General features: G+C 40.1%; 1 protein-coding gene across 1 annotated transcript; it reads left to right on the top strand.

Moving 5' to 3' along the window:
* The first annotated feature begins 624 nt into the window (after nucleotides 1-624).
* Nucleotides 625-13829, top strand: il23r (interleukin 23 receptor). The gene is made up of 16 exons (XM_072389821.1): nucleotides 625-755; nucleotides 921-1050; nucleotides 1160-1338; nucleotides 2400-2523; nucleotides 2626-2792; nucleotides 3186-3322; nucleotides 3407-3614; nucleotides 3711-3793; nucleotides 4378-4573; nucleotides 4662-4844; nucleotides 6314-6412; nucleotides 6548-6700; nucleotides 9209-9349; nucleotides 9499-9586; nucleotides 10033-10123; nucleotides 12189-13829. Exons 1-16 carry the CDS (start codon nucleotides 695-697, stop codon nucleotides 12807-12809), a joined length of 2661 nt encoding a protein of 886 aa, XP_072245922.1. The 5' UTR covers nucleotides 625-694; the 3' UTR covers nucleotides 12810-13829.
* The last annotated feature ends 924 nt before the right edge of the window (nucleotides 13830-14753 follow it).

Below are 14753 nucleotides of genomic sequence, written 5' to 3'. Positions count from 1 at the left end.
TGATGAAAAACAGGCAACTGAAGTGGGGCATTGAAACACTCAGACAGATATTCAAAGTCTCTGATTTGCCAGAATACCGCTAAACTAGGTCAATGACCTGCTTAAGATATGTGAGTTGCACAGCAAAGATCATTGTGTTCACGTACACTTTCCTCGGCAAGTCGTCTGAGGAAGAAAGAAGTTTGCTGGAAACTTTATCTAATGGTATCATGATAAGAATACAATGACAGGATGACATTCTGGTGAGTTTACCTATTCTGCTTTGTTGGTTCAGAAAGGAAAATTGAATCTAACAATATTTTTCTCTCATTTCAGGATGTCCTTTTAGTAATTTAGAGACGTAGCTTTGACGCAGTTTGGGTCTATCTCAGTGTCAGTTTTGTTAGAAGCATAGGAAACTGACGAACATCTTTTATCTGACGCTGACGACAGAAGCTTGCACAGAAAATGTTTTCTCTCTCAAATTTGCACTGAAACTAGAGATAAGATCAAGTTGAGGCTGCCCCTCCTTCCCATGTAGCCCACAACATCTCCAGATGCACACAAAAAGCTAAGGTGGGGTTGATCTCTCTCTTTTTTTATGTGCAGCTGTCCCCATGATGTCAACAAAAAAAGAAAAATGCTGTTTTTAATGTGAGTAACTTTTGTTCACAGCTGCTGATAGGTTCATGCAGTTTAAAAGAGATGAGCTGAGATGAATTTCTCCTCAACCATTTGGAGATGCATTATCATTCCTCTGACTTTTTCCTTCAAAGGTGAGTGGTAGCTCACATAGATGTTTGTCTGTGTCTGACAGGAAGCTCCTGCTTCCTTTAAAGCATATTAAAGCTCTTACCACAGTGTGAAGTGAAACAGGTGTTTGGATTAGCAGTCAAATAATCATGGAGGGAAAATATCATGCGCTCCACTTTACTTGACAGGCTGCCCTCTGCTGACGGCTCACTGCGAGCGCTTCATCCACCTTGGTTACCTGACAGTGGAGCCAGCTCCACCCTTCCTCTTGGGCTCAAATATGACTGTATACTGCCACATTAATGAATGTGAATGGGGGTAAGAAGGGTAGAAATTCAATAAATTGCCATACACCACTGTCTGATGTCTCTTTAAATGTCTCTTTTAAAAGGTTTGGCCCACTTTAAGCTGTGCTGCTGACTTTCAGGTTCAAGTTGTCCCTGGAGCTAAACCAGAAGAATGTGAGACTGTCCAAGAGAGTAAACTGCACCACAGCAGCTTTTGTTCCTCGTGTATTGATGCCTCAGTCCTTTGTGGTCTGCAAGATGAGGCGTGCACAACATTCTGTTCAGACAGTTGTCAACGGACTGCCTCTTCACGCCGGGCGTAAGTACACTTTACTGAAAATAAAGAAACTGTGATATTTGCAACCCTGCTCTCAGTATTTTGTGATTAAATGTAAGAATATACAACCATCTTTTGTATTAAACTATACAGTATAATAGCATCATTTCCATCTTAATATCTACAACATTACTCCTTACCAATTCAGGGTTTGATGCAGCTGTGGCTATAGACAAGTCTCTCCAAAATCAGGTTCACTGAGCAGGTTATCTCGGTTTCTGAATCCTGAATATGCTTACAATTTGAACACAAATTTAAATGCGTGAGTTTGTGTAACAACAGAGATTTTCAACAACTCAGCAACACCTGCAGTGCCAGTGAGTGAGAGTTGGTGGGGTTTTTTTGTAAATAGAACTTAAATAATTACAGTTATATGTTAACTGATGCATTTAATTGTTCATTTAAATGTGAATTCATAAGACAATCTGGTATCTTACAATTATGAGGAGATATAGTAAGATACTGTTGTAAATCCATTGTAACCAATCACAAATATTGATTTCCTTTTAAATGAGAATTTATGTGATTTTACACATATACAACTGTATACATTTACGACTAAACCTCACAATTACTAACAATATGGTAAATGCTAAGGGGTAATTAAAAAATGTAACTGGGTGGTAACCAGGTATTTTCTCAAGTGCTCATTACGATGTTGCAACCAGCAGAATAAAGTAAAGTGAAATGTAGCTTTGACAGTCATCAGTCTATGCAAGCCGAGCACTGCCCTGTCAGTGTCAAACAATAATGAGAGATGAGGCCAGTTTACCAGATGTAGCTGGAAACCAATCAAATTATACACAAATAACAAAATTCTAAATAAAGAGTCCCGTGGCTGGTTCTGAAAAAGCAAGACTCAAAGCAGCCTTTCTTTGACAGCGAGCAGAAAACCGACTGAGCATATGGGTGCAGTTAATGTCATACGGTATGAACAGTCTGAAGCTTCACTGTTATATATGAGGAGCCAAAATAAAATTAGGACCAAAAAAGAAAAGTTTTTGTTGTTTAACATCTGTAAATAAGACTCTTTGGTTTTCCAGTGCCGCCAGATAAACCTGGAAATATTACCTGTGAAACAACAAGGAGCTCAGAGGTGATATGCTGCTCATGGAGGAGAGGAAAGAAAACACACCTGTACGACTTCTTCAACATTTCAGTCAGCAGGTATGGTGTTATGTTGTAGGTTTTTGTTTGTTTGTCTTGTGTTAACGTAGGTAAATATATGCTTTTAACCTAATTTTTGATAAAAAAAATTTCCATTACTAGAGAAAATGGGACTCAAGTCCACTTTGCTCAAATTGGGGATGCTGAAGAAATCACCTTATCACGGGCAATCTTAGATGAAAAAACCAAATACCTGCTGACCATCACCACTTACAACCACTTTGGAACGTCACAGTCTGATCCATTCATCCTCTGCGTGAAAGATATCGGTAAGCTTCTTCTTCTGTCATACTTAAACAGGAGCATCTGTTTTATAAGAGTGCATTTAGCAAACACGCTTGTTATTTAGAATTTTTATCATTCTATCAGAATGATAACATTTCCTGAGAAGTGAGTCATTTAGCAAAAGTGACGCGTTCAGTCATTTATTCTACTGTTTGACTAATCTGGGGATCAGCGAGCTGTTCTTCTGAATTGTCCATATCTCTTTAAAGAGAATAATTGGCTCATTCTCTCCGGTCACCCCTGTGACTGTCGGGGTGAAAGCAACCCGACCTTCTGAGACACCAGCTGTTTTATCAATTGTTTCAGAGAGCACAGCTCTGCACAAACACCACGGCCTGTGCACATGCACACTCCCTCTGTGTTGTTTTGTGTTGCAGTGATACCAGAGATGCCTCATATTGTAAAGATAGAGTTTGGGAACAACTCCATGACAGCCATTTTGCAGTGGAAAACCTCTGAGTCTTCATTGCATCTCAGACCTCACGTCAGACTTCGCACAGATAACATTTCCTGGGTAAAGTGATGTTAGAAAATGGAAAAATTTATATTCTCATTACAAGTCTTTGTCAGGAAGTGACCTTATCTGCTGATGCTTTAGGAAGTGGGAGAGGTATTAGAGCTCGGTGAGGGTCAAATTCGAGTGGACAACCTGAGGCCTCTGAGTGAATATGAGTTCCAGATGAGAACATGTGACTCGGCATCAGGATTGAAACAAACCACCAGCTTTGCAACCAGGTGGACTTTCAGCCAAAGAAAGCTCTGCAGCCAGTGGAGCCTATCTGTGAGGAAGGAGAGCCCTGGAAAAAGCAAGCATGCAGTTCTTACTTATCATGAAACAAAAGCATAAAGTCCGAGTTTTTTTTTACAAAAAACCCACAGCTTGTTATTTACCTTTTCCCCAGGTCCATCTCAGCAGCTGCATGTGTGGAGAACTTTAGAAGGCCAAGACCAAAATGGGCTGAGGCTTGTTACTGTTTTGTGGAAGGTACTGTGTCATAGATACTCATAAGCCCTGTTTTCTTATTCTTAGAATATTTAGTTTTATTATTTATTTATTTTAGTTGTATTTGACTCTGACCCCTATCTTTTTATTTTTCATTTTCTAATAATTTGGAAGCAGAGATTGTATATCAAACACTAAAAATGTTTCATTCTTGTACATCTGTTTGGTTATGACACAGAATCTCTATACTACTCATTAAACGTTAGTAAGCCATTTGGGAAAACACACTTCTTCATTTCCTTTCCCAAACATATACGATAAAATTGCTTCAGCTTTCATGTTTGCACCACAAACAGTTCTAACTTGATTTGGACTTCTTGGAAGACTTCTGGACATAAAATAGCTGCACATGGCCGTTTCATGGTTGATTTTTAGAGAGCTCTTTGTATGGATTAAACATAGGTTATATTGTTAATTCTATTTGTAAGTTTTAGGTGCTGATTGGAGGATTTTGATGTGTCATTAGTCTTTTAATCTAGTGTCAGTGAATAATTGAAACTACTAGAAAACTTGTTGGATTATGTGAAACAGTAAATACTAAAGTGATTAAATGTTCTCTTCCTTAGCCTTTACCTCCAAGGGATTACAGTGGCGAGGTGCAACATTACAAGATCTTTCTGGCTAATGACCATGAGGAGACCTGTGCTGCTGCTACCAGTATGTGCTCAGTTCAGGTACCAGCAGGGGTTCAGGCACTGAATGTCTGTGCAGTGACCTCATATGGAACGTCTCCACCAGCTGTAGTGGAACTCAGACACTCAGGTGCCGTGATACTACACACAGAAGGCTAAAAGAGTTTACATTTTAATGTTGGGGGGAAAAAAAACAATGTCTTCTCTTAACTACTCAGGTATTTTGGGACCCATTCTGCAAGAGGTGGTTTCTGTGGTTAATGGCGACGCTGTGCTTGTCTCCTGGTCATCTGCACTTGGAGGAGAACTGTTGTACTATGTAATAGAATGGGCAAGTGTACCTGCGACACAGTTGCAGTGGAAGAAGATTGCAAAAGATCTAAAAAGTACATCAATCACAGGTAAACTTACAATTCAATAACAAGGGCAGCAGAGCATCTGCCTGCTCCAACACACAAACATACATGCACACAGCACAACTGGATACCGCATGACAAGGCACATCCAAAAACAACACAATCATTTTCAGTCCAAAACAATCAACGGTGTTTGGCTTTGCTTTTCAACTCAGCTAAACCTCCCAGAACATGTCATGAAATTTCTTGGAAATTTGTCAAAAGTTTCCATGAAAGTAAAAGAAGAGGTTAAATAATGTATCAGTTTTACCCAACTGGGCAAAAAAACGGGATTAAATATCCCCAAAATAATAAGGATCATTTGTAACCAAGCGGCAGCTGCAGATTATTTAGAAGTAATCAAATAAATTGTTTTCCATCTGAAATGACTAATGTTTTATTGAGCTTTTATATGTATATTTCTTACTGGACTCTATTAAAAAATAATCTAATTAATTAGAGGTTTTGTAATTAATTAATCGAAATTAACCGCATTTTTAATCGCATATAAATATTTGACCTGAGAACAGTGAGAAGACATTTTTTTCACATGGATTTTAGTATACTATTGAATAATGACTGAATATATAAGCTTAAGCAACAAAACATTGTTTATTTTTTTCAAGGTGGTATTTAACCAACTCTTATCAACGCTTCCATCCATCCGTCCGTTTTTTTTATTTTTTATGCCTTTTAATGGACAGGACAGATAAAAAGAGACAGAAAGCAGAGAGAGGGGGAATGACACGCAGTAAAAGGCCGTCTGATGCGGGATTCGAACCGGGGCTGACAACGAGGACTGTAGCCTCTATACACGGGGAACCTACACAACCCACTACTATGCTACCGACCACCCCATCCGTCTGTTTTCTTAAACAAAATTTCCCCTCCACGAGGCCAGCTAAAGCGGTCTTCATGTTTGACTATTGTTCACTGTGGTTTGTTGTTGTCTGAAGTCATGAACATTAGTTGGTGCTCCGGTATAATCGGTATGCCTGAAACTCAACCAGTGAGAAACGTTCCGCGGTGCAAAAATAAGTGCGATTAAAATGCGTTACTTTTCTTTTAACACATTAATTTTTTGTGATTAATTAATTTTAATTTGCGCGTTAAAGTCCCGGCTCTATTTATTACATTATTCTGCAACCATTTTAAGTAAGAAATTAATGCAGTAAATGTGTCAAGGTTACCAAGTGTTGTGCATTTAATAGGTGTGTGTGTGGATGTGTATGTGTGTGTGTCCCATTTTAAATCCATGACATCATGGAAGTGTTTTGAGAAATGGAACTGCTGGTCATTGACCCATTTGTGTCAAAAGACACACACAATGGCCTTCAACAGTGATCAAACAGTGATCTCTGGTGGCCATTCAATATACTACATTTTCCTGTGCTTCTGTCACACCACTTAAGTCAGTATTTTCTAAAAACATTTATTTATTTATTGAATCAATCATGGTGTCATTTTTGTTTTAGGTTTGATTGCAGGTGTGCGGTATAATGTCTCTTTGTACGCCGTGTCCACCAGAGGTGTCAGTGCTCCAGCGTCCAGCCTTTTCTACTCCAGAGAACAGAGTAAGATTCTTGTCCCCACCAGTTCCAGAAACCAATTTGTCAGCTTTGTCCCACCATATGATGTATCGTGATGAACATATTGAGAGGAGCCTGAACCCATTATTCTTTCTCTGTGTCACTGTGTGTGTGTGTCAGAGCCAGTTTCTGGTCCCAACCTGCATGTGCTGGTACATGAGGCCAGACGGATTCTGATCCAGTGGAACGAGCTGCCTGTAGACCAGCAGAGGGGCTTCGTCACAAAGTACACCATCTATGTGCGGACACTGGACTCCAACACAGAACTCATTGGTGAGCTCCTAAACATCAATACGAAATATAAATAAGAAGGACATTTTGCTCAATTCATAACATTTTTCAGACCAAATAACTGATTTATTTTGTAATGCTTGAGGCAACTTAGTCAATTGTGAAAATGTTTGTTAAAACTTTTCCAAACGTGCTCTTTAAATCAACTCCATACCCATGCTTCGCAACTGCCTTCTCAGGTCTGTTGAGTAAAATTTCATGTTGATTTGATGTGGAGGTTTGAAGAGAGGAAACACGACTTTGCAGTGAGTTTCCTGTTCTTGTCCTACCAGTTGGGTTCCTCCTTTAACTACACTATATGCTTTGTGATTGTACTTTACCTTGGTCAGGCAAAGGTTTCCTATAATACCTGCGTGTGCACACGTGTGGTAAATTATATACAGCAGTATGCATATACTGTGCCTCAGCCACAAGCCACAGTTACACAGTGGAAAACATGCAAGCAGTATTCCACTGATACTCCCCTCCCTCAAAGTTTCAGAGCATCAGCAGGGTTTTTTAGCTCTGGCTTCCCGTAATGTGGTGAAATTCAAATGTTTAATGTTGTTTTATTGTTTGTTTATTATGATCACAATAATCATAACGATCTACTAGTTTTGCTGACACCACAACCCAGTTGTTCAGTTTTTTATATGACTCCCTGACTGATTGCTTGACTCCGGCAAAGTTTTTGATTCTCGGCTCAGTTGAGAACAAACTCACGCATCAAACACAGGTTGTCATCATTTTCATCATGTCTTTAGACATTTCTAGAACTGGCTCCGACCACAAACAGGAAGCCGTGTGGCTACATGCACACACGTTGTTAAATGCTGTTACTAGCCAGCCCGCCTTATACACTATTTGTGGAACATCGGTGTTAGAGCACCTGAGAGCTTACCTTCCTCTTTTGACTTATTTTTCAACATTAACTGTCGTCCTGCTGCCAGGGTTTTGAATGCTGATTGTAATATTGTCAAACTGAAATCTAAAATATGTTTATAAGAGTTATTCAATTGAACTTTCTTTTTGTTTTCTTTTGTTGTTCACAATAAGTCCTGTTGTCTGTCTCCTTGTCTGCCTGAGATTTTGAGTTTTAAGCAGTTGTCAATCGTAAAGGCAGATTTTTCTTGCTCTTATGTATCAGTCTTTTTTACTTGCTCACCCACAGTTAGGCAAAACTTGTGCTCTGAGACAATTAGTAAAATCTCTTGAGTAAGATTGAGGTTGTTTTTAAAGCTAGCACCCGCATTTTCTGGCTCTACAGCAGACTGTAGATTTGTAATTTGCTTGGCATGCAGAAATCTAACAGGAGGATGTTCCTCAGCTGTGAATTTAGACTTATAGTACTGTGCACTTATAACAAACTGAATGGGCCTTCCCTTTGTAGCCTACCAGATGCAGTACTGCCAGATTTCCAAAAAACATTTCAAAGTCATGCCGCTGTATAGCTTTCCACTTCACTTCAGTCCATCTTTTCTGACCTTGGGCACAAAGAAGGTACCCTTGAACTTTGAGAGCTGTTTTTTTTTTTAACCTTTTTATGATAGAGTTTTAACTTTTATTCCAGGATGTGATGACAGACTGTGGGTGTATACACAGGAAGACTTGGTACACCCCCTTATATTTCAAGCAGCCTTGATCATATTCAAGTATAAATCATCACTTATGTGCATCACCTTGTGCTGTGACCTGCGAGTTATAACTTTTGCTTTAAGATGGTGAGGGCATAACACACCCTTGTCTGCTAACTAACTGTTCTTAGTTATCTTCATTGGGTGGGTTGTTGAAGTGAGGTATGATGCATGATGATCAGTTAGAGTGAGGGTAAACCAATCACAGGCAGAGTGGATGTCATGTCCTTCTGAAGTCACGTTCGGCTTTCCCATCATAGTATATGTCCTCAAATAATAAGACAGCAAAAAATTGTCTTTGGAATGGAAGAACAGGAGATAACATGCCACTAAACATTTCTTCCCCAGAATGACTTCATGCTCCAAGAGTCAGTTTACAAAGGACACCACCATCTTGTAGACTCGAAATATGACTGAATAGTTGTCCAGGTGTCATGCCTGGGTGGACCAAAGAATGAGGGCTAGTTCACTTAAAATCCTGAGTGAGGAAGTTCTCTCACCCTACAATCTGTGGGCCAGTATGGACTGTAAATTTTGCATCCTTTCTGTGGCCAGTGTCAGTTTCATAATGATTCTTGCTCCCTGTAGTGAAGCAGCAGATGGTTAGTGATAATGTGCAAATACTGCTGGCCCAGTTTTTGCTAAACTCAATAAGGCAGTATCTGTCTATACTACTGGAAGATTAAGGGTAATATCCACTTCTTCAGACCCCACTAAACCACTGGCTTATCTATTCATATCATAGCGTGCACCCCAGTTAGCTAACAGTATTGTAGTTTTTCTTGTTTAAATGCACATTTTAAAGCTTAACATCCAAACTTAAACTGTGCTATATTTGCAAAGAAAAGTCTAACAGTCAGGTTTTTTCTGTCTCCAGAAATAGTGTCTGCATCAAGCCCAAGACCAATTTGGATGGACACTCCAGAAGGAGCTCTGGCTCTTCATCTGACTGCGTCCAACTCAGCAGGAGAAGGACCTCGAGGGAGCCGGATCTCCTCTCAGCCTGCAGCTCCTGCAGGTACATCTCCTGCTGTGGTCCTTTGCTCTACATTAAACCCCAAAATATCAACTTAATAAGCTTGTAATTGATAATTTATTATTGTTTTCTTTGCTCTTCATCAAGAAGTATGCCAAAGTAATGAGTGTTTCCCTTCTATTGTCCTTTAGTTGGCATGGGGATTGTGATTGCGTTCATTGTCACCATCTTCATAGTCATCGTAGTCAACTTGATGTGCTGGAGTTGCGTGAGGAAAAGGTATTAATAAGCGCCACTCATGCTCAAAATATTAATGTTCCATGGAAAGCAACTGTCACCCTAACAGACACAACACATAGCCTAATAGTGAAAGTAATATGTGAGGACAAGCGGTCTGTTTTTTTCCTCAGTACCCTTTAATTGTTTTTGAATGTTTTTAAGTTGCGTTTTACGAGGAAGACGTGTGGTAGCCACTGTGGGTGGTTTTGTGAAATGCCACACTACATGAGCAAAGGAGCAAAAAGCCACTAAGTTAACATGAACAGAAACCCAAACCCTAATATGAATCTGGTGGTATTACCTGTGGAGCAAGTCATTTTGATCTGGCCTCAATAGTTTCCTCTTTCACATACCAGTGACAACATAAGACTTTCTCTTTTTTTTTTTTGTTTGTTATGTTTTATCATCTGGGGAACACTGAAATCCTTCCTATCTTTCTGTCTTAGGATCAAACAGAAATTTAAATCCTGGGGACCTGCGTGGCTTGTTGAAAACTTGCCAAAACCAGGACACAGCAATGCCATCAGGCTACTGGAGGTAATCCAAGTAAGCAGATGAAGTCTGGTTGAGTTAACGTCCACCTTTCCCCCTTTTAGCGTGAACTGCAGTTATTACAGGAGACCATACAGAAACAACCAGCAGCTGCATCCACTGCACTAAAACCAACAAAACATCCCGCAAGCAATTTACACTAGTAAACCAGTAGAAACTACAAAGGAGGAAGTGATCTCATTGGGCCTCATGCAAGAACATTTTCGTTTTTTTATTCTAAATTTCTCTCACTTTTTTTGTAAGAAGGTCTCGTACGAACACGCCACGTCAGATTCAACAAACGCTCTTAACTTCGAAAAAAGTGTGTAAACAACCTGCGTAAATGATCAATGCCACCGGTGTGTATTTAAGTGCACGGGGATAATACATTTGCATACTCCACGCCCTAAATAATACCATATAAGGCTACGCTTCCTCTCTCCTGTGCCAGGAAGAGTGTTGAGTCATGAGAATGGCGTTAAGGTGCAAAAATAACAACTTTACGGGTTCTGATATTGAAGTTCTGCTTTCAGAGATCCAAAAAGGAAAATCTGTCATTTTTATCAGTGTCAACAGTGGAATTGCAGGACCTGCTAAAGCGAAGAAATGGGAAGCAATTACGAGTGCTGTTAATTCCGTGTCACCTTTAGTTTGTAATGTCACCGAAATAAGGAAGAAATGGTTTGATATGAAAATGGCTTAAAAAAAAAGAAACGTCTCGAGATTGGCCAGGCGCACAATGACTGCAACTAAAGCCGTGCAATCAGTTGTTGCCTCATTATGATGGCACTTTGAAGGGGCGGTCCATGAGGGGGGTCTTCTGGCACCACACCTTCTAGTCTGCCTGGGCTGGTTCGGGTAGTAGGAGACACTCATTCATGGCAATATTGTGCAAAACACAGCATGCCAGAATAATCTGGCATGCCTTCTCTGAGCCATAGAGCAGTTTGCCCCCCACTGTATTGAGAAACATCCAACTGGCCTTCAGCTCACTAGTGCGCTCCACAATGACATGGGTGCTTTGATGCATATATGTGTGCAGTCTATTGCTCCGATTATGTTCGGCAGTCCAGCCAAGGCATGAAAGTTCCTCTTAATTTATACTTGTTCGACAGCGGTGTATGGAAATTTGATGTACCATGGGTGATAAACTGATGAGAGCTTTGATGACCAAGGGGAGTGTACGACTCACAGAGGACTGGGACACACCCGATCTGTCTCCCATCTCCCTCTGAAAGGTTCCCATGGCCAAAAATCCAAGGGTGGTGAGGACCTGGAGGTGTGGTGGAATTGGGTTTGGTTGGCGGGTTTCTCTCTGGAGTTGTGGCTCTAGCAAGCTGCATATTTTCAGCAGCACAGTCCTTGGCAATCTAAATCACGATGTCAGCCATTCGTCTGTCTCTGCAAGCATATCTACACGGTCTCAGAACACATGCTCTCGACCAAGAGTCTGACACGCTAAGTAGTCTCCAAAAGTAGCAAGTCAGCCACTGGTTACTACTTGCTACTTGCTACTTGCTACTTGCTACTTGCTACTTGCTACTTGCTACTTGCTACTTGCTACTTGCTTACACTGTAACCAGCCACTGGTTACACTTTCCATATACAGAGTCAAATTAACCTTCAACTAGTGCATAATTTAAGTTAAACAGAAAAATGTCAGCATAATTATGGGGTATAATATATATATATATTTATCTATGATTGCTTCAAAGTAATTAAATATACAATCCATTAGTCAAGCAGCAGACTATTTTATGAAACTCCTACGACTCACTCGTAAATTCTGTTCGTACCTGAAAGAAAACTTAAAATACGAAAAAATTGGTGAACGCACAAATTCTCTTAAATCACTCGTACGCACGACTTAAGAACAAATCTGTTCGTACGAACGGTTGTTGCATTAGGCCCATTATTTTGTCCTTCTTTCACTTTGACAGATCCGGTTGCTTTGTGTCAATGACAACACAAAATGAATGCTTGCCCTCCACATGTGCAAGATACTGATCACTCCAAATGTAAGAATGGCTTTCTCTTTGTTGAATTTCTTTTATTCATTTTTTGTCTCCAGGATGACAGAAGCGAGCCATTATTCTCATCTAACTATAGTGACCCCCCACTGTCCCCTATCTTCGTGATTTCCCAGGAGGAGAGGGATGAAGTTTACCCCATCCTCCACGTTGAAGTTTCTCAGATTAGATCAGTACATACCACAGAAGAGCATCCTCTGTCGATGTCTAATACCAGAACAATGCCTGTTGATCATGCTGGCTACAAACCCCAGAATACTACATTGGTTCCTCCAGACGAGAAAGAGGCGGCAGAGGAGACTCAGGGGGATGTTCCAGCAGAAGAAGACAGCTGTTCAACTGTATTTGAAGGATTACTGGAAGGCTTGTTGTCGAGCGTCAATGTGGATTTCTCTGATTCGTCTCAGGGGCTAAATCTTGGCTCTGTCGGTGGTCTTTTTTGGCCTAAATCTGCTGAAACAAGGCTCAGAGAAGAGAGGAGAGAGGCTGAGAATGATGTGGAGGCAGACTCTCCATCTCTGGACCTGCAGCAGGATGAAAAAATTACTCTTGACACAACTGATATTTGCTTATCCCATTGTATAGGTGAGATAACACTGAATGGAGGTTACTTTCCTCAGCTAACTACCATCAGCACCACCATACTGGACACACAGATGTAGCAGGGACTACGGGAGAGACCCAAACTGCACTAATACTCCTTATTTCACGAGAGCATTAAAAAATTATCTGCTATTTGAGCAATTGGAATATATATTATTATATATCCACATATTATATATCCATAACATATATAATCCATATATTATATATCCATAACAATAGGATATTGTAGGATGAATTACAAAATAAAGACAAAAATATATTACATAAAAATCAGCTGACCTACATTTAGAAGGTTGAAGTGTAGCAGAAAGAGGTGGTTGAAATCTTCAGAGATTGCCATCAATGCATTGGGATTTTGGTTTTGAAGCTTGCCAACAATTTATCTGATGAATACACACACTGGGTCGGATGGTAACACAGATACTTCTCTCAGTAGTCGACGTGGAAAGGAATTCACAGCTTCAACATTTAGGGTCCAGAAATGCTCCTTCTCACTGACATGCCCAGGATGGCACAATCTGTGGCCAACAAGCACCAGAAACTCTCTTCTTTCAGTGTTTCACCTCTCTGTTTGCCCATATTCTCATAAAGCTGAGTAGAGGGGCACTAGAGTAGTTCCTGCAGCCATGTCTCTGTAAAAACAAAACAAAACACTGCTGACTTCCTGATATTCCTGCAGCATCTCCGTCGGGGGTCCAATCTCATCTATTCCATCTGCCAGTGATCTCACAGTTCCCATAATGATAAAGTGAAGAGCTGGTTTAACCTCCTCCTCCCTTTTGGCTCCTCCCTTTCCCATTGCCATGGCTACATGTTATAACAGTTCATTCAACAATTAATTCCAGCTGCACAGCATCCAAACCAGTATAGAAAAATAGCATTTTTATAAAATTCTGTATTTTTAGAGGAAAAAAGCTCATCAGTTACATTCAACAGGAAGGCACAAAATATGTATATGTACAGAGCTAAAAATGTCTCTAGTTTGACTCCTGGCAGGCCAGAACTTTATTGCATGTGATTTCTCTGATCTCTGGCAATATATTTTCTGTCTAAATAAAAGGAAACTTGATTTAGTTGCATCTCTCTCATCTGCAGTCTGTTATAACATCATTGATTAATGGTTAGTTTTTGGAAATATTTGGACACTGACGCAGTTCTTCAGCTGTTTCAAGTTTCATGGTAAACATGGGCTGAAAATGTAGGGGTTGGGGTCTCACCAGAAACTGTAAGACTGGAACGTTTGCCTCCAGAAATCCAATATGTAGTAGTTTCACAATTCAGGCTTGAAAGTTAAAATGGAGGTTTTGCAATTTGGTAGCCAAAACTTTCTTTGTAATGGTTAAAAACTCGTTTGTTATTGACTTATGATGAATTCATTACTTTTTTACTGTAACCACTGACAGGTAAAGTGATCCAGTGCACAGTTCTGTTGAGAAAACCTGCATCCCAAGACATTCTGCAGACCAGTCAATTAGAAGTGTATCTCATATTGCAGATGTTACAGTAGTATTAAGTCAAAACAGCTGTACTGTATAATTTCTATTTCAACACTGGGATTTGACCTCTATAGGGTTCTCATGTCAGCAGCCACTGTGTTTTATGAGCAGTGAAGTGGCACCGAGCATGAAATTATTCTGAAACACACCCAGGCTTGGGGTTTTCCCTGCCACAGCCAGTGGTTCATCATTGGTACGGTGATGTACTCCTGAACCCTCAGTTCTTTTCATACATACACCACCTGCAGTTGAACATCGTTTTTTTCACTTCCTGACAGCCCTCTCACTTCCTTCTTGATCATCAAAATTTCAGGAGAGTCCCTCTTTCAAATGAAAGGTCGAGTATGTGACAAATCTGTAGATTTCTTGATCTTTTTAAAGAATCACCTGTGATCATTTGAGCTGAATTTTAACACTGGTTACTTTTGTGCCTGTAGCTGTGGGAATGAGGTGGAGCTTTTTACACTAAACAGGACGTCACGAAGGAAGTGATAGACATGGGCT

The sequence above is a fragment of the Leuresthes tenuis genome, unplaced genomic scaffold (assembly GCF_036924035.1).
Source record: "Leuresthes tenuis unplaced genomic scaffold, fLeuTen1.0.hap1 SCAF_7, whole genome shotgun sequence".
NCBI classification, from domain to species: domain Eukaryota; kingdom Metazoa; phylum Chordata; class Actinopteri; order Atheriniformes; family Atherinopsidae; genus Leuresthes; species Leuresthes tenuis.
This window is presented reverse-complemented; position numbering and strand designations above follow the sequence as displayed.